Raw genomic sequence first — 20130 nt, 5'->3', positions numbered from 1 at the left:
AGCCTGCCCCCTTCTCTGCCCCAACCTCTTCTCTGGGCCCACCAGCCCCGTGTCCCAGCTGACAAGCATGCACCCTGCTGTGCTGCTGCTGCTCGCCATGCAAACAAGCATGGATCCTGCTGCCGCCACATGATGCTTTATCTGGCACCACCCATCAGAGTGTTGTGACCAGCATTCTGGGAACACTTTGGCTCTTCTGACACAGCAGGTTTCCATCCTCAGGGGGGTCAAAGAACAAAGCTGGGGTTGTGATATCAGTCTTCCAGAGTTAAAACATGCAGCTTAGGGGTGCTGAGCTGAGCATTGGCACCCACAAAATCTACCAGAAATGAAACCAGTCGACTCAGTCTACCTTACGTCACAATCAAACCCCCAGGGACATCAAAGATAAAAGCAAAAACATACACCTATCCAAAGGACGGCAACTTCAAAGACTGAAGAAACATCAGCCCACACAGATGAGAAAGAACCAGTGTAAGAACTCTGGCAACTCAGGAAGCCAGAGTGTCTTCTTACCTCCAAACGACCACACTAGTTCCCCCACAGTGGTTCTTAACCAGGCTGAAATGACTGAAATGACAGAAATATTATTCAGAATATGGATAAGAACAAAAATCATCAACATTCAGAAGAATGTCAAAACCGAATCCAAGAAATCTAAGGACTACAATAAAATGATACAGAAGATGGAAAATGAAATGGCCATTTAAGAAAGAACCAAACTGAGCTGATGTAGCTGAAAAACTCACTTCAAGAATTTCAGAATACAATCACAAGTATTAACAACAGAATCAACCAAGCGTGAGGAAAGAATCTGAGCTTAAAGACCAGCTCTACAAAAGAACTCAGTCAGACAAAAATAAGGAAAAAACAATGAAGAAGAATGAAAAAAATCTCCAAGAAATATGGGATTAAAGAGGCCAAATCTACGATGCATCAGCATCCCTGAAAGACATGGAGGAAAGCAAACAACCTGAAAAACATATTTTATGATAAGGTCTGTGAAAATTCCCTCAACCTCTCTAGAGAGGCCAACATTCAAATTCAGGAAGTGCAGAGAACCCTTGTGAAACACTACACAAGAAGACCATCCCCAAGACACGTAGTCATCAGATTCTCCAAGGTCAAAATGAAAGAAAAAACATTAAAGGCAGCTGGGGGAAGGGGCATGTTACCTACAAAGGGAACTTCATCAAACTAACAGTGGATCTTTTAGCTGAAACCCTACAGAAAAGAATGGGGGCCTTTAGTCAGCATTCTTAAAGAAAATAATTTTCAACTAAGAATTTGATATCCAGCCAAATGAAGCTTCATAAGGGAAAGAGAAATAAGATCCTTTTCAGACAAGCAAATGCTAAGAGATTTTGATACCACCAGACCTGCCTTACAAGAGGTCCTCAAGGTAGCTGTAAACATGAAAGACTATTACTGACCACTACAAAAACACACTAAGTACATAGACCAGTGACACCATAAAGCAACCACACAAATAAATATACCTAGTAACTGCTAACAACATGATGACAGCAACAAATCTAGACACAGCAACACAAATCTTGAATATAATCAGGCTAAATGGCCCAATTAAAAGGCACAGAGTGACAAGTGGATTTAGAGAAGCAAGACCCAATGGTTTGCTGTCTTCAGGATACTCATCTCACATGCAGTGACACCTATAGACTTAAGGGATGTAGAATGAGAAAAATCTACCAAGCAAACAGAAAAGAGAAAAAAAGCAGGGGTTACTATTCCAATTTCAGATGAAACACTTTAAACCAACAAAAATCAAAATTGAGAAAGAAGGGCATTACATAATGATAAAGGGCTCAATTCAACATGAAGACCTAACTGTTCTAAATATGTATGCACCCAACACAGGAGCACCCAGATTCTTAGAGACCTATGAAGTTGTTAGAGCAAGTTCTTAGAGACCTATGAAGAGGCTTAGATAACCAAACAATAATAGTGGGAGACTTTAGTACCCTGCTAACAGTATTAGATCATCAAGGCAGAAAAGTAACAAAGGTATTCAGGACCTGAACTTGACACTTGACAAAATGGACCTAATAGCCATGTACAGAACACTTCACCCCAAAACAACAGAATATACACTCTTCTCATCTGTGCATGGTGCATACTCCAAAATCGACCACACAACCAGACATAAAACAATCATCAGCAAATGAAAATAAAGAAAACTAAAATCATACCAACCATGCTCTTGGACTACAGCACAATAAAAATAGAAATCAATACTAAGAAAATAACTCAAAACCATACAATTACATGGAAATTAAACAACTTGCTCCTGAGTGACTTTTTGGGAAATGTTTGAGGCAGAAATAAAGAAATTATTTGAAACTAATGAGAACAAAGATACAATATATCAAAATCTCTGTGACAAAGCTAAGGCAGTGTTATGAAGGAAGTTTATAGCACTAAACACCCACATCAAAAAGTTAGAAAGATCTCAGATTAACAATATAACATCACAACTAGAGGAACTAGAAAACCAAGAGCAAATCAACCCCAAAGTTAGCAGAAGACAAGAGATAACCAAAATCAGAGCTGAACTAAAGGAAATTGAGACGTGAAAAATTGTACAAAATATTAATGAATTCAGGAGTTGTTTTTTTGAAAAAATTAAGACAGACTGCTAGCTAGAGTTATAAAAAATAGAGAAGATACAAATAAATACAATCAGAAATGACAAAGGGGGCATTACCACTGACCCTAGAGGAATACAAAAACCCTGAGACTATTATGAACACCTCTGTGCACATAAAGCTAGAAAACATAGAAGAAATGGATAAATTCCTGGGCACATACACCCTCCCAAGACTGAACCAGGAAGAAATTGAATCCCTGAACAGATCAGTAATGAGTTCAAAAATTGAATCAGTAATAAAAAGCCTGCCAACCAAAAGAAAGCCCCAGACCAGAAGGACTCACAGCCAAATTCTACCAGCTGTATAAAGAAGAGCTGGTACTATTCCTAGGGAAACTCTTCCAAAAAATTGAGGTGGAGGGACTCCTCTCTAAGTCATTCTGTGAGGCCAGCATCATCCTGATACCAAAACCTGTCAGAGACACAATTAAAAAGAAAACTTCAAGCCAATATCCTTGATGAACATAGATGCCAAAATCCTCAACAAAATACTAGCAAACTGAATATAGCAGCACATCAAAAAGCTAATCCACCGTGATCAAGTAGGTTTTATCTCCAGGATGCAAGGTTGGTTCAACATATGCAGATCGATAAATGTGACTCATAACATAAATAAAACTAAAAATAAAAACCATATGATTATCAATAGATGCAGAAAAAGCTTTTGATAAAATTCAACATCACTTCATGATAAAAACCTTCAACAAACTAGGCATTGAAGGAACATACTTCAAAATAATAACAGCTATCTATTTCAAAACCAATATTATACTGAATGGGCAAAAACTGGAAGCATTCCCCTTGAAAACTGGAACAAGACAAGGATGCCCTCTGTCACCACTCCAACATAGTACGGAAATCCTGGCTAGAGCAATCAGACAAGACAAAGAAATAAAGGCATCCAGATAGGAAGTCAAACTATCCCTGTTTGCAGGCAAAATGATTATATGCCTAAAACCCCCCATAGTCTCTGCTCAAAAGCTCTTTGATCTGGTAAACAACTTCACCAAAGTTTCAGGATACAAAATTAATGTACAAAAATTAGTAGCATTTCTGTACACCAACAACATCCATGCTGACAGTCAAATCAAGAACACATTCACATTTGCAATTGCCACAAAAAGAATAAAATACCTAGGGGAACAGCACACACTGGGGCCTGTCGAGGGGTGTGTGTGTGGAAAGAGAGAGCATCAGGATAAATAGCTAAGGCATGTGGGGCTTAATACCTAAGTGATAGGTTGATAGGTGCAGCAAACCACCATGACACATGTTTACCTGTGTAACAAACCTGTACATCATGCACGTGTATCCCCGAACTTAAATTAAGAGAAAAAGAATAAAATACCTATGAATAGGAATACAGCTGACCAGGGAGGTGAAAGACTTCTATGAGATCTATTTTATAATTCTGTGAGAATTACAAAACACTGCTCAGTGAAATTCAAGATGACACAAATGGAAAAACATTCATGCTGATGGATAGGAAGAATCAATATTGTTAAAATAGCCAGACTGCCTAAAGTAATTTATGGAGTCAATGTTATTCTTATCAAACTACCAATGACATTCTCCACAGAATTAGATAAAAACTATTTAAAAATTCATATGGAACAAAAAAAGAGCCCAAATAGTCCAGGCAATCCTAAGCAAAAAGAACAAAGCTGGAGGCATCACATTTCCTGACTTCAAACTATATTACAAGGCTACAGTAGCCAAAACAGCGTGGTACTTGCATAAAAACAGACACATAGACCAATGGGACAGAATAGAGTACCCAGAAATAATGCCACACACACCTACAACCGTCTGATCTTCAACAAAGAGACAAAAACATGCAATGGGGAAAGGACTTCCTATTCAATAAATGATGCAGGGATAACTGGCTAGCCATATGCAGATGATTGAAGCTGGACCAATTCCTTACACCACATATAAAAATCAATGCGAGATGTATTAAAGACTTAAATGTAAAACCTAAAACTATAAAAACCCTGGAAGATAACCTAATAAATACCATTCTGAACATAGGACTGGCAAAGATTTCATGATGAAGACACCAAAAATAATTGCAACAAAAACGAAAATTGACAAATGGGACTTACTTAAACTAAAGAGCTTCTGCACAGCAAAAGAAACTATCAACCAAGTAAACAGACACCTGTCGAATGGGAGAAAACATTTGCAAACTGTGCATTTGATAAAGGTCTAATATCCAGCATCTGTAAGGAACTTAAATTTACAAGCAAAAAAAAAAAAACCCATTAAAAAGTAGGCAAAGGACATGAACAGACAATTTTCAAAAGAAGACATACATGCTGCCAACAAGCATATGATAAAATGCTCAACCTCACTAATCATTAGATAAGTGCAAATCAAAACCACAGTGAGATACCATCTTATACCAGTCAGAATGGCTATTATTAAAAATTCAAAAAAATGACACAGGCTCACAAGGTTGTGGAGAAAAGGGAACACTTATACACTGCTGGTGTGAATGTAAATTAGTTCAGCCATTGTGGAAAGCAGTTTGGCAATTTCTCAGAGAACTGCAAAGAGAATTACCATTTGACCCAGCAGTCCCATTATTGGGTATGTTCCCAAAGGACTATAAGTTACTCTACCATAAAGACACATGCACGTATCTGTTCACTACAGCACTATTCACAATAGCAAAGAGATAGAATCAACTTAAATGCCCATCAGTGGTAGACTGCATAAAATGTGGTACATGTACACCATGCAATGTTATGCAGCCATGTCCTTTACACCAACATAGATGGAGCTAGACGCCATTATCTTAAGTGAACTAATGAACAGAAAACAAAATACCGTATGTTCTCACTTATAAGTGAAAGCTAAACATAGAGTACATATGAACACAAAGAAGGGAACAACAGATACCACCAGGTCCTACTTGAGGGTGGAGGGTTGGAGAAAGGTGAGGATCCAAAAACTACCTGTTGGGTACTATGTTTATTACCTGGGTGATGAAATAATCTCTACAAACCCCGCAACATATGGGTTGCCTATATAACAAACCTCCACATGCACTCCTGAACCAAAATAAAAGTTTAAAAAAATGCCACAGCCACATTCAGCAACCACCATCCTGATCAGTCATCAGCCATCAACACTGAGGCAAGACCTTCCACCAGCAAAAAGTTAATGCTTTGCTGAAGGCTCAGATGCATTTTTTAGCAATAAAGTATTTTTGAATTAAAATATGTACATTATTTTTTAGACATAATGCTATTGCACATTAAAAGAGTATAGTATAAACGTAACTTTTATATGCCCTGGGAAACCAGAAAATTTATGTGATTTGCTTTTTTGTGATATTTGCTTTATTCCTGTGGTCTAGAACTGAATCTGCAGTACGTCTGAGATATGCTTGTATTTAAGTTTCCCTCTAGTACCCTGGAGAAATGCTTTTATGTAGATCCTGCATCTTTCTCCATTTATTAATTCTTATTTTTGTGTTGCCTTTGTGAACAAATTCTTATTATGTTTCCATATTTTGTTAGATTTGCTCTATATCCTATAGACTTTCTGTAATATACTTTCTATTAAAATGCCAATTAAAAACTATTCAGTGCTGGCCAGGCATGGTGGCTCACGCCTGTAATCCCAGCACTTTGGGAGGCCGAGGTGGGTGGATCATGAGGTCAGGAGATCGAGACCATTCTGGCTAACACGGTGAAACCCTGTCTCTACCAAAAATACAAAAAATTAACCGGGTGTGGTGGCGGGTGCCTGTAGTCCCAGCTACTTGGGAGGCTGAGGCAGGGGAATGGTGTGAACCCAGGAGGCGGAGCTTGCAGTGAGCCGAGATTGCACCGCTGCACTCCAGCCTGGGCGACAGAGCGAGACTCCATCTAAAAAAAAACAAAACGAAACTCTATTCAGTGCTGACTCTGTAAGACACAATAGAAAATGTCAAGGGTATGAAAAACAAGTTATGGGCCTTAGAGGTATGAGATTGTTTAGCTCTTTAGCAGTGGAACCTGATAAGTGCAGGTGATCTCATTGTGAAATTCTTCTTTAATGTTTTTGAGTTTTTTTCAGTTATTTTTGTATATATTATGTTATCGTCTTTTTATTGTTGTAATTCCAAAAATAGGTGACTTTTGTTCCATCTTGATATTATCGAGTTTCTTGATATTAATTTTTTTTCTGTGTCTAGTTCAGATTATACTCCCCAAGAATTTATAATAGGTAAAGCATTAGAAACAGTATACTCCTTTCTGAGTGGTAATTACCTAGAAAAATCGGAGTAGATAATTCATTATAGCATATTTATTAGTACTAGTTAGTACATGTTTTCTTGGTTTGTACATCTGATGACTTATTATGAAAGTGTTACAAATTAGTGTTTCTCATTTGATGAAATCTAATCAATTTTAAATTTCCTGGTTGTTTTTTCCTGTTTTAAAACTTTTTCTATCCCAGGTTATAAAGATATTCTTCTTTGTTTTTCCTACCATTGTTATGGTTTCAGGTTTTGCATTTCGGTTTGTTATCTGTCCTTAACTGGTTTTGTGTAAATTAAAAGATAAGTTGATGTTCTTTCCCAGTGTGGATGTCCAGTTGTTTTTGTACCATTTGTGAAAAGACTTTCTTTGCTCATCAAATCATTTTGATGACTTTGTCAAAAATCAATTGCTTGTAAAAGTGTGAGTCTATTTCTGAACCAATCTATTCCATTTTATGGATCTGTGTGTCTTTTTTTTGTTGTTTTGAGATGGAGTCTCGCTCTGTTGCCCAGACTGGAGTGCAGTGGTGTGATTTCGGCTCACTGCAACTTCTGCCTCCTGGGTTCAAGCGATTCTCCCACCTCAGCCTCCTGAGTAGCTGGGATTACAGATGCCTGCCACCACACCTGGCTAATTTTTGTATTTTTAGTAGGATGGTGTTTCACCATGTTGGCCAGGCTGGTCTCGGACTCCTGCCCTCAGGTAATCCACCTACCCTGGCCTCCCAAAGTGCTGGGATTACAGGTGTGCGCCGCCGCGCCCAGCCAATCTGTTTGTCTTTATAAATAATCCCACACTGTCTTGATTTCTGTAGCTCTGTAGTAAGTCTTGAAGTCAACTTTTTTTTTTTTTGCCTTTCCAAGATTGTTTTGGCTATTTTAGGTCCATAGCATTTTCATAAGGAGTTTAGAATCATCTTGCCAATATTATTATTTATATAAGTATTTATTATTTATAAACCATTTTCTGAAGTACCTGTTGGGATTATGCTCGTGATTGTGTGAAACTATAATAGATAAGTTTGGGTAATTGGACATCTTCACTATATTGGGTCTTCCAGTCTACAAACATGGCACATCTCCACATTCTGTTTGACAATGCACTTGGCAGTCTTTAGATAGAATATTATTATTGAGATAAAGCATAGAGGGTACTTGACACACTTAGCTTGGCATACATAATCAACTACTGTATAATGTTAATATTATCAGTTCCATTCATCCTAACAAAGCCTTTTCAAGTGCTATTTGTATCCGTATTTTACTGAGTTCGGAACTTGCCCATGGTTATATAGTTAATAAATGGCTGAGCAGGGTTTGGAATGAGGTCTTTATGAGTCTAAAGGCCATGCTTACAGGCACAGTGTCACTGGAAACCAAGGATGGTGAGCCTCAAATTGTATTTTGCTGAATTTTGCAGATGATCTTGTGTATTGGTAAGTTAAGATTACAGTCTCCAAGAACAGAATTTATTCTGAATGACTTAAGGAGCAAGGGAATTTAATAAAGGATATACTTGCTCATAGTCTCTCTAGGAGAGCCACACTCTGTGTTTATAGATGCAAAGCCATGCTCTGTGGCTTCTCTTGTGAAACTATCACCAGTATAGTAACCATTAGCAGCCTCGGGACCTCTGCCCCTGCCAGCCTGAGGCGCAGGCCCCTGCCACTGCCTCTGCCAGCAGATGGCTCTTCCCGTTCTGCTCCTCCTCTCAGTGCTCATTTCCGACTCCAGGTTTGCAGGAACACATGTGTCTCATTGAAGGAGCCTGCCTCACCAGTGACCTGCTTATAAGGAGGGCTGGGAGCAGAGGCTGAGTGTGGGACTCATAGGCTGAGCCATTACTTCAAGTATTGGGAAGCCATAGTGATTCCCCAGTGTATCCTGCTTGCTAATTTATAAATAGGCTTTTCTCTTGGGAGTAGTATGAAAACAAACATGAGAATCTGAATCTGCATTATAAATTATTGGCTAGTAGATAATTAATTAGTGATATATTTCGCATATTTCTTACTCTATTGTAACATAGACTCTGGACACAGAACAGCGTTTGGATCATGTTTCTGCCATTGACTAGGGATCTGACCTTGGGCAAGTTACTGTTAACCTCTCTGCATCAGTTTTATCACCTATGAATTCAGAAAATTATAGTACCCAATTAATATTATTATTTAAGGTGTTAAAGTATTCTTCTAAGCTACTAAGTGTCTAACTCAGTGGTTGGTATACAATAAGTACTCAAAAATACACCGATTTTATGTACACACACTTTCACACATCTGTTCCATGTGCAGACTGTTTAAATGTAGGAAGAGCTTAACCTTTCTCTGTCTTATAAGTGGTTACAGAGGGTTGGCGGAAAGAGCTCTGACCTTTTGAGACACCACAGTGTTACAGTTGTTCTGAAGTGGGAGAATACCTGGTAATAACAAAATAACCGTCTCTGCTTCCTACAGGGATTTGATGTTTATTAGCTCGGACAGTTGCCATTGAGACGTTATTGGCTGCTGTACTTTGGAGTGCATTTTCTGCCGTGTCCTGGGGACAAGCTGTGTGGAAGATGAGCTCCTGGTTTTCTGTAGGCGCCGTCGGCTGCCTGCCTTTGCCGCACCAGTCAGAGGCCTCCCTTGGTTTTGCACACGGCTGCAGTAGTGCAGGGCAGAGCAGAGTCACATCTGGTCCATTCAGAATGTCATTACTGTGCCTCCACTGAGGCCTCGCTTTTCATACACTTCCTTCCTGCTTCCGTCAAGCCCTGCTGAGGTGACGAGGTGATGAGGTGACAGCAGAGCTGTTGCCTAGGAAGGGTCCGTGTCATTTGGCATTTCTTCCTACGCCTTGGGAGAGTGGAACGGAAGCTACACAGCTCTTGCTAATTACTCAGCAGTAGAGAGGAATATGTGGGCTGCCTCTGTCCTTGGAACAGAAGTAAGACGTGGAGAAACCAGCAGTGTGGCATCTGGGCAAGGAGCTCCCGTTTGCGGGGCTGGAAACCCTGCCTCTGTGTCGTCTCTCACTTAAAGCATATTACTGGGTCACAAAAGAGGCCCCAGGCAAAGCATGGGCTTTAACCTTCTGGTGACACTGAAGTTGGAGAGCACTGTATAACATTTCTAGAACAGAGCTTTGGTTCCCAAGGCAGCTTGGCTTTGGTTTTATTTTGTCTCGTGAAATAACCAGGCCAGGGCTGGAGAACACTTGCTCTTTTCCATGATTTTTCTGTCTGCTTTGCCCTGTGACTTGCACCTTCCCTTTGTTCAGACTTCCATCTCTGGAGAACTCTCGGGTATGAGTTGTGTTGCTGTGCCTGGTGGTCGCTTCTCAGGGTGTGTTCAGACAGAACCAGGAAGCTTGTGTCTGTGTGAAACCGAGTGGTGCCGCGGCTCTCCCTGCCACAGGAGGCCTAGGGCAGCAGGGCTAGTGTGCTGTGTGGGTGCGAGGGCTCCTCCGTGTGGCCAGGCTGCCAGTAGCTGGCTTGGAGCTGGCAGCAGAGGGCCAGGGTTTGGCCTCCAGCTAGGTGGGCATGTGCACGGACTCTCAGTTACAAGCGTGTGCAGAGGTGTTGGTTTATTTCATATGAGTTTCTTCCACTCCTCTTCATGTTCGCCTGCTCTCCAGCCCCTTGTTTCTTTGCCGTTTCTGCACCTGCTTTCTTCAGCTATGTAATTCTAGATATCGGTTTCCAGCACTGTTGGCTTACCCACATCAGAAGAACCCTTTCTGCCTTCAGCGACCACCTTTCCATCAGTTACAGGTGGCTCAGGCTCACCTCAGCCGGCTTCCCCTGACTCACCTTTGACATCACCTTCTGGGCACTTGTTAATGTTTCTGTCTCTGGGACACAGATGCATCACTCTGGCCTCAAGCTAGAGGCTGGGATTGCTGTGCCCATGTTACCCCTGTTGCTGAGGCCAGGGCTTACCAGGGTGAGGTATCCTCATAAAGTTGCCGACTGAACGTGCTTGGCTTGTCGTCTTGCATTGGAAGACAGTGATTGAAACAATCTTGTATCTTTTCAGGAAATATTGAAAATGGACACGTGAAGCTCATTGTTATACATTTAAGAAATAACAGAGAACACCTACCTCTTATTGGAAAAGTTGGCCTCTCGTGGAAAACTGATATTTTTGATGGCTGTATAAAGGTAAAAAACAGAACCGTTTTCTTTTCTTCAAGTAACTTGATTTCTATATAATAAAAAGTCTGTTTATATATGTAAATTATATAGTCATATATGTGTGATGTTTCTTTTATAGTTCTGGATTTATTGTTTTGGTTTCTGAAGATTGGTGCGCATTCTGTTAGCCATTGACAACCAGTGGATTCACTCATGAGATGCTTATTGAGTACCTTTCATTTGTCACTGAGTGTGGTGGAGTTGGAGGGGCAGGTAGTCTGCAGCAGTGTTTCAGAACACTGTTGATCACAGCCCCCTACTCCCTCAAAGCCCCTCTGTTTTGTGGAAAGAGAGTGTAACTGAAGGTTGGACCAGGCAGGCAGCATCTACTCAAAACATCTTGATCATCCATGTACCAATTTAAAACTTATTGCAGTTATAAATTCTTAGTCCAGGATATAGGGATTTCCTTGAACTGTTAAATAGAAGATTAGCTACATGGGTGGGAGAGTTGATTTAGTGGTTGGGAAGTGGCAGGGAATGAGGGAGGAGGAGGAAGAGGAGAAAGATGTTCTCACAGTTTTGCTTTCTTCTGTCGTTGTACCCATGGCTGCTCCTGGTTCTTGTCACTCTTCATCTTTATTTTGTGGGATGAACAAGATTTTCACAGTCCCAGGGACCAGTGGGATCAATCTCCTGTGACTGCGGGGGCCTCCTGTAACATGGCTTTATACTGCGCTATGCATGGGCACCTTGTTAGAACTATTAATGATGACGACCGGGACCAAGAGTGGTGTTATCATGAAGCACTGTCCCTTGAGCCGCTTGATATTTGATACAACGAGATATTTCACAAATCCTATTTATTCATAGCAATGTTTAAGTTTTGGTAAAAATTATGTTTATCACACACCGTGTTGTTTCATGCCTTTAAGAGAACAGATCTACCTTCTTTCTTTTTCTTCAGATTTCAATAAAGCCTATAATAAAAATAGGTACTAAGATAAAATATTCACATCAAAATAGACCTTGAGGATCAAGAAAGGCAGAATGTGAATGTGACAGTCTTTTAAAGGGTCAGCATAATTTTTAAAAATAATTTATTCTGTGTTTTCTGGTAGTCCAGAGCAAGATGAGAGCAGTCATTTAGTTCTCATTGGGAGAAAAAAGGGAAGTGTAGTAATTATACAAAGAAAGCTTTATCCCAGTTCTGATCATTAAAAACAAAATCTCCAATGGGACTTTATGTAGGGCAGACTAAGCTACATAATGGACCAACCCTAAATAGCATCTTAGCAGCAGATGCACTCACAGATTTCTCATAGAAGTTCTCAGAGAAGCTGAAGATACAGCTTCAAAACTGGACCTTTACATGAGCTCCAAGCAGTGATTCTGTCGGTTGCTAAACCAATGTGACTCAGGTGCACAGGTTTTTAGAAAAACAGCTTGATCTGAAAGCAGGATTTTGAGTTTTTAAAGTAGGGAATGGATTGCATGTCCCTGGACAGTTTTCCTCATAAATTCCTTCTCTCAGATGGGCTTCGGGAAAAGATAGCAAATAGCTCAAAAGCTTGTACCTTCTCCCTTGGGCCTGGAGGGTAGATGTGGTTTATTTTCTGTTTGCCTTTTATGCTCTTGGGTTCAGTATTAAGACTAAGCTGTCCTCAGAATTCCCAAAAGAATAAAAAAGTCAGATCAGTGATGTCATGTGCCTTGTATTTGCTGTGCAGCTCAGGTATTTCTCTCCAGGAATCTGATCACCCTAAGAATAGTGAAATGATAACATGTATTTTAAGAAATTGCTTGGAATGAGTTAAAAACTTTTTTTTAAATCATGGACATAAGCTTAGAAAGTTTCTTAGGTACATATGACTTTTAAAAAAATGTAAAATAAAAACCCTGCTCCTTCTGGAAATTGTAGACCCAACCTCTGGTGAGGAGCTTCTATTACATAGTTTACGATGCGTGTCAGAGCATAGGCTACTGAGAAAGTACGTCACCCAAATACGATGCTGGTGGAAGGACAAAGAAGTGAGAAAATATTAACGATAATGACGGAGGATGCCGCCTAGTTGCGTCGTGTTGAAGTGATGTGCGGTCATGAAAGGACATCTGATGTCTTCGGGACTTGCTGTTCCCATGAGAATCTCTGTCTTCCTCCAACCTCAGAGTTGAGTGACCTCCAACACTTACTGGTATGGAGGTAATTCAGGTGGAAAGTATCTTTAGCTTGAGTTCCTGGAGCAAAAACTCAACAGATCATAAGTTTATGTGGTAAATTATTAAACTTTAAAATTCTTTAAAAATCACATTATAAGTAGGTCAGTTTTTTATTCCTTTTTTAAAAAAAGTCAAAAGATACTGATAATTATTACGATGATGTTATGAATGAGCTATATTTTAATTGTGGTAAAATAAACTTAAAATTTACCACCTTCACCACTTGACTTCTATATTTCAGTGGCTTACATACCTTCTCATTGTACCATCACTACTGTCTAATCTCCAGAACTCTTCATTTAAAGATGCTTTCAGTGGCCATGTGTTAGTACTGAATCCATGCAAGACGCTTGCTCTGTTAAGTGGTTACCATGCTATTTTACAAAGTCATGTTGAAACAGCTAGGCTACCCTCTCAAGGTAACCTTGCTGCAGTCTTCGGTATAAGTCAAGTAATCAAAGTGAAATACTCTCCTGCTGTGTCTCCTCCCAGTGCCTATCAGAATTTCAGATGGATGGATTTTCTTTTGGTGAGGCTTTTCCTGTATGTTTCTTTTATGTTTTTCTTTCACTCCTTGGCATTTTTGATGTTATTTTAATGTTACTTCTAAATCTTTATGGAGATTGGCATCAATTTTTATTTAGACTAGATATTTCAGTGTAGTTCTGTGGTTCTGTTTTATGTCAGAAGAGTTGAGTTCAGTAGAGCCTGCTATGGGCACATCATGGGTCAGCATGTTGCAGGTGGCGGTGGCCCATGAGAAAGGCACCCTGGCCACTTTGCTTGACAAGGACTGCCGCTGCATGGGTGATTAAGGCTGCTGGTGCTGATACAACCAAACACTGCAGGAAGAACAGGACAGTCCCACATGTGCGAGTGCTGCCCTCTCTCCAGACGCTGAGTTTTGAGCCTGGCGTAGTTCACTGGTCTATGGGGGCGCAGGTGAGGAGAGACTTCCTCCTGCAAGGAGGGTGAGGTCTGCCGACTGCTCAGATGTGTGCCTCCTGGACGTTCAGGGTGAGAGGGACTGATTTAGGAGAGGATGATTGTAAACAAGCTCTGTGAGGAGAAAGAGGAAAGAGGCAGTGGGAGGAAGGCTCATGGGAGGTTCTGACATGCATCCCCCTCCAGAAGGTTGGGAGTGATTTATTCTGGAGAAGGAACCCAGTGGAGAAAGAGATGCTTCGGACAGGATGGGAAATAAGGAGCGAGGTTCTAGAGGTGAGGGGCAGCTGGCCCGGGGAGGGGTGCGAGACCCACTGTGCCACTGCGGCTGGTGCTGAGACGGACCTCTTCCTAGCTGGCTGTCCTGCTTGGGGTGGGCTAGCACCCGGGGAAAGGAGGGACAGTGACTGGGGGGCATTGGAAAGGCTGCTGGGGCAGGTCAGGAGGGGCCTTGAAACCCTCAGGAAAGAATTTGGATTTTGGTGTATCTGTGGATGTTGTTAAAGAGTTTGATGTGCCTATCATGTGCTAGGCCATGTTTTAGGTTAGGAGGGAATTGGAGAATGCTGGACTTTGAGAACTAGGAGGGCTTCAGAAGAGAGTCAGCTCCCAGCTCTTGATCTGGCCCCAGAGTGAGTGGGAGAGCAGAAAGACTGAGACACCCACTGACGGCTTAGGGCTGTGAGCAGTGTTCTCACCAAGGAGCCCTTGTGCCCCACCGGCTGCTCCCTCCTGACTTTTGTCAGGGTTTCTCCTCCTCAACCTTCTCGCAGGTGATGGGACCCAGGGCTCCACTTTCTTCCTCCCATAGGATCTAACCACCATCTCTATGCTGGTGGGTTTGGTGAGGTTGTAAGTAACACAGTCAAGTGACTACTAGCCCAGTGGCTAAGGTCGTGCAGGGTGGTGGGGTGTGGAAGATGGGTGCAGCATGCAGTCCCACCTGCTGCATTATCTCAGAGGTGCTTAGGCCTCAGAGCCTTCTCTCTAAAATGGCCACAGTGGTAATGGCCATTCCAGGAGGGCTCCGGCTGCCTGCCAAAGACAGAGCCATCTGCTGGCCCTCAGTATTGCCTTCGACTCCCCCATTCTCAGCCTCAGTGAGGCTGCAGTGTAGGGTGTTTTTTCTTCTTCCCCACCTGCTCCCCACTCTGGTGTCCTCCTCGCAGCCCAGGCTCTATGTGTGGTGGTTCCTGTCATGCAGGAAGCAGTGGGTGCTGTGGAACAGGCTGTGTGGGGCTGGTCACTGCTGTTCCAGGACCACTGTAGCCGATTGCCTGGGAAAGGCATCAGGGAGCAAGGTCAGGTGTCTGAGGGGTTCCTGGGTGGTCTCACTGTGTAGCTCATCTGACGTGAGGGGCCTTAGGCTCTGGCGTGCACTCTCCCATCAGGGATTAGAGTGTTTTCATGCTGGCTGCTTCTTCACCCATCTCTTCTTTCCTGGTGTTTGCTGCCCCTGATGCATTAGGGCTCCTGCTGTCCTACTTTAGTGTTTAATAACAACCAGCACCTCTATCACTACTCTTACCACCTCCCTCTCATTTTATCACACTCATTCATTCATTCAGCACATAGTAGCTGAGCTCCAGTGACTGTGTGCATATGCAGGTGGCCAGGGGCACGATGCTGAGCCAAGCTGGCCTAAGTCCTGCCCTGTTGGTGCTTAGTGTCCATCTCTGCCTGCACTGGCCGGGCCGAGTCGGTTTCAGCACTGCAGTTGCATCAGGTTCTGCATTCAACACACTGGTGTTTCTGCCCATTGGGTACATGGTCAGTTGAGATGAGAGTATCAGGGAAACTTCCCCAAGGGACTGGTATTTGAACTGAATGCTGAGATGGACAAAGAGAAGATGGGAAGAGGAGCTCTCAGCAGGGGAACCTGGGTGGCTCTTTGTCAGCTGGGGGCATGGTGTGTTCAAGGGTGAAGGGTCAGTGTGGCTGGAGCACAGATGGCAAGAGGTGGCATTGTGTGCAATGAGGTGGGATGGGCAGGTGAGGCCAGGTCAGGCCTTAATGGTAGCCGGAAGGAATTTGGTTCTTTCTTGAGAACCATGGAAAGTTGTCTCAGAGTGATATGCTCAGACTCATGTTTTGTAAAGGTTTGTCTTCTGAATATGGCGAATGAGTGGGGAGATCAGTTAGATGGCTGCCTCCTTAAAGGAAGAGCAGTCACTTGGTTTCCTAGTCTGCTTGGCATGCTATCACATATCACCATCAGCTGGGTGGCTTTTAAGCTATAGAAACTTACTTCTTACTGTTCTAGAGGCTGGAAGCACCAAGGTCAAAGCACCAGCAGATGGGTGTCTGGTGAGGGCCCTCTTCCTAGTTCCTAGAGGCACCTTCTAGCAGTGTCCTCACCTGGTGGAAGGAGTGAGACAGCTCTATGGGCCTCTTTTATAAGGACCTCAGTCCTATTCATGAGAGCTCTGCTTCCACGACCTAATCACCTCCCAGAGGCCGCACCGCCTAAACAGTCACATTGGTGATCAGATTTTAAGACATGGGTTTTGGGGCGCACAAACATTCAGACCATAGCACTTGGACTAGGGCAGTGGCAATGGAGATGGACAAAATTAAAGCAATTCGAAAGAGAGGTAAGAACTAACGGGATTGGGTGATGATTGGCTCATCAGGGCTAGGAGGGAGGCCCCTAGAATGACGCCCACATTTCAGGCATGCACAGCCAGATGACTATGATGGTTCCACCAATCCCTGGGACGAGGAGCACCAGGAGAGCTTTGCCGGGAGGGTCCTGAGTTTGGGTGTAGTTCTGCTGGACTTGAGGGACCATTGAAAGATCTAGAAGTAGAGTACGCACTTGAATATTTAGGTCTTAAACTTAGAAAAGAAGTTCAGCCTGGAGATAAACTTTTGGGAATCACAGGCATGTTGGTGATAACTTAGGATGTGAATGTAGATGAGTTCCATTTACGGGAAGAGATTACATAGAGTGAAAATAGGGCCTAGAACCAAGCTGTAGGAACCTCAGCAATGGGAGCGGGTAGAGAGCTGCAGGGCTTGTGGGTTCTGGATGCATGTGAAGAGGTAGAATTACTCTTCACTGTTTTCTTGAAAAACTAAACACTGCTGAGAAGCAGACTGACAGATGGTCACTAGATTTAGTGGCCTTATCAAGAGATGTTCGGTCAGATGATGGAGAAGGGATACCAGGCCAGAGTGGTTTGATGAGTGAATGGGTATTAATGGGCAAATCCAGCGGAGACAGCTCTTTGGAGAGGGCTGTCTGGGAAGTGAGGAAAGAGCAGGGGCCTGCGGGTCCCAGGAAGCCCGTTTCCCTCTCTGCCTCTCTAAGATGGGAGTTACTTGAATGTGTTGAAGACTAAAAGCTGACGGGAGGACAGAAGTAGTCACTTGAGAGAGGGACATCGTGCCTTTGTGAGATGGGTTACGCTGCAGCAGGAGGTTACTGGGCCACACCCGGGAGGAGCAGATGAGAAACACATGTGAGGAGAGGTGGGCACAGAGGAGCTGGGCTGTGGATCTGCAGTGGGAAGTTGAGGAAAACATCCTTCTCCCCTCTCTGTGAAGGCCGAGGTCCTCTGCAGAGAGCACCCTCCTAGCAGGATGCAGAGGGCTGAGGGAGGGGATGAGGCATTGTTCCATGAGGCGGAGAGGGAGCCACCCAGAGAGCCAGGGCCATGCTGAGGATGGTGCAGCTGCATGGGCACCCAGCAGCTCTGTGCAGCCCTTCTGCTGTGCTTGGTGCTCAGGTCCAGACAGATAGAAAATAACTGCGCTCTCTGGGGCTGGGATTTTGCTGGACCTGGACCTAAGGTGTGATGCAAGGGGAGTGAGGGAGGTATGTGCATTGGCAAGAGTGTTATTCCAGCAAAGGCCAGTGAAATCTAAAGTGGAAAGGAAGAGGCGGGAGAAGGAAGGGCTGGCTGGTGGGTGGGCTAGGTCCATGGGCAGTGCTCTTCAGGCCTTTTTACATATCCACTGCGGTGTGGGCATATACAGACCACACATTCATGTGCAATGAAAACAGCGTTCATGAAATGATGTTTATGCTTACTATGTGCAATGCATGCCGACTGTGTTCTCTTTCATTTTGTTTCATTTTATTTTGACAAACAGTTGTTTCCTGCTAAATTTACTTCAGGATGATGCATTAATAGGTCGTGGCTTGCAGGGTGAAAACCCTGGGTGAATCTGAAGTACAGTTGTAGTGGAAGTCATCCAGTGAGTCAGCTGGAAGACGAAGGGTGGCAGTTAGAAGACAGGGTGCCTGAGGCGTTGGTAGTGAAAGTGGACCACTTCCAGGAAGTGATGTGTCGGCCATGTGACTGTGGGAGTGAATAACTGAGGTCAAGTCAAGGAGGAGGTCATGGAGTTGACCAGCTCAGGAGCTGAGAGTCCAGGATACTGGAGGCTCCACCAGGGTCCCCACGGATGTTGGGATCACTTGGGATGACAGTGAGACTTGGAAGACTTGGGAGAGAGTGAGAGGGAGAGGCAGACAGCAGGGCTGGTGCCAGAGTTCTGGAAATGAGAGTGGGCGGACAGGAGGCTGGCACATGTCAGAGACGGGCATGGAGCAGGGGTGCAGAGCTGAAGTTCAGAGCCTCAGAGAAGCAGGAGGTTTCTCAGAAGACGGGAGGGGATGGCCTAGCGGTGGCAGTGAAAACCCAGGAACACAGCCACACTGCTTCTCAGGGTGATGCGGCGCCTCACGCTCGGAAGCACTGACTGGTTGTTGGTGTGATTTGTGTCACATCTGTAGCCACTATACTTTAAGTTCCATGAGGAGAGGGACAATATTTGTGACACATTTCTCTGAGCTCCCAGTGCTAAGTCCTAAACTGAGCCCTGTGAGAGCTCCTGTGTATATTTGAGAATGAATATTAAGTGATGAGACACATAAAAGCCCAAGTATAGTCTAGGTTATGAAGTAGGCCATGAAAAACCAATGATAGTATTCTGGATTTTGATGCCACACACAGCATTTCTAGCGAGTTTTACAGAGTCACGATTTTCTGTGAAAATCAGGTCTGATTGGCCTTTTTATCCCTGTCAATCTGTGTTTATTTTGCAGAGTTGTTCCATGATGGACATAACTCTTTTGGATGAACATGGGAAACCCTTTTGGTGTTTCAGTTCCCCGGTGTGCATGAGATCGCCTGCCACACCCTCTGACAGCCCTAGCTTCTTGGGACAGACATACAACGTGGACTACGTTGATGCGGAAGGAAGAGTGCACGTGGAGCTGGTGTGGATCAGAGAAACCGAAGAATACCTTATTGTCAACCTGGTCCTTTACCTTAGTATTGCAAAAATCAACCATTGGTTTGGGACTGAGTATTAGCAGTAGGTGGCAAATTATTGTTGTTATTTAGTTGTTTATTTTTGACTGGCTTTGTTCTTGGTGTTGAAAGTTAAAATAAAGCAAATCTGCAGAGTGCTGTGCGATGCCTTTCATCTCACATTAGAAATTATGATTTATGGGTCATTTTTAAGTTAATGTTTGAAGGATTCAGTTATATTTTAAAAACAAAAATAACAGTGAAACTTCATATAAAAAGAAAAAAAGGTATTTACTTCTTTTCTGCCCTTCGTTAAAAATCTAAGAACTTTTACTTAAGCAAATGATCATGTGATCACTGTGTGTGTGTGTGTGTGTGTGTGTGTGTGTGTGTGTAGGGGTGTTTTCTTACAGATAACGGTTTTTCTTTTTCTTTATTGGTAAGAAGCTCAAATGAGAAAATGTACTTAATTATTAATATAAACTTCGTTATATTCACTAGAATTAGAAAGTGCTACATTCATGACAGTCAGCAGCCATATTGGTATTTAATAAAGTTAAATAGACCAGTGGCCTCATTCACAAGGAAAGATATATCTGAAATCATAAGGAAGTTATAACTTAAAAGAGCAAGGCACAGTACAAGTCCAGTGGGGACACCA

At 42.9% G+C, this 20130-nt stretch overlaps 1 protein-coding gene across 5 annotated transcripts in view; it reads left to right on the top strand.

Annotated features, from left to right (window-relative positions):
* The window catches only part of FBXO15 (F-box protein 15), a 75582-nt gene extending 55927 nt beyond the window's left edge, over positions 1-19655 (top strand). For 3 of the 5 annotated variants that reach the window (XM_054461268.2, XM_054461267.2, XM_054461271.2), the window contains 2 exons: positions 10943-11067; positions 19262-19649. In XM_054461268.2, the coding sequence (XP_054317243.1) occupies positions 10943-11067; positions 19262-19531 (395 nt within the window). In that variant the 3' untranslated portion in view covers positions 19532-19649. Of the gene's footprint in view, positions 1-10942; positions 11068-19261 lie in introns of all 5 variants that reach the window. The other 2 variants (XM_054461266.2, XM_054461269.2) reach the window with 2 other exon arrangements.
* The last annotated feature ends 475 nt before the right edge of the window (positions 19656-20130 follow it).

Source organism: Pongo pygmaeus, chromosome 17, assembly GCF_028885625.2.
Source record: "Pongo pygmaeus isolate AG05252 chromosome 17, NHGRI_mPonPyg2-v2.0_pri, whole genome shotgun sequence".
NCBI lineage: Eukaryota > Metazoa > Chordata > Mammalia > Primates > Hominidae > Pongo > Pongo pygmaeus.
Note: the sequence above shows the minus strand (reverse complement) of the source record. Positions and strands in the feature narration are given on the sequence as shown.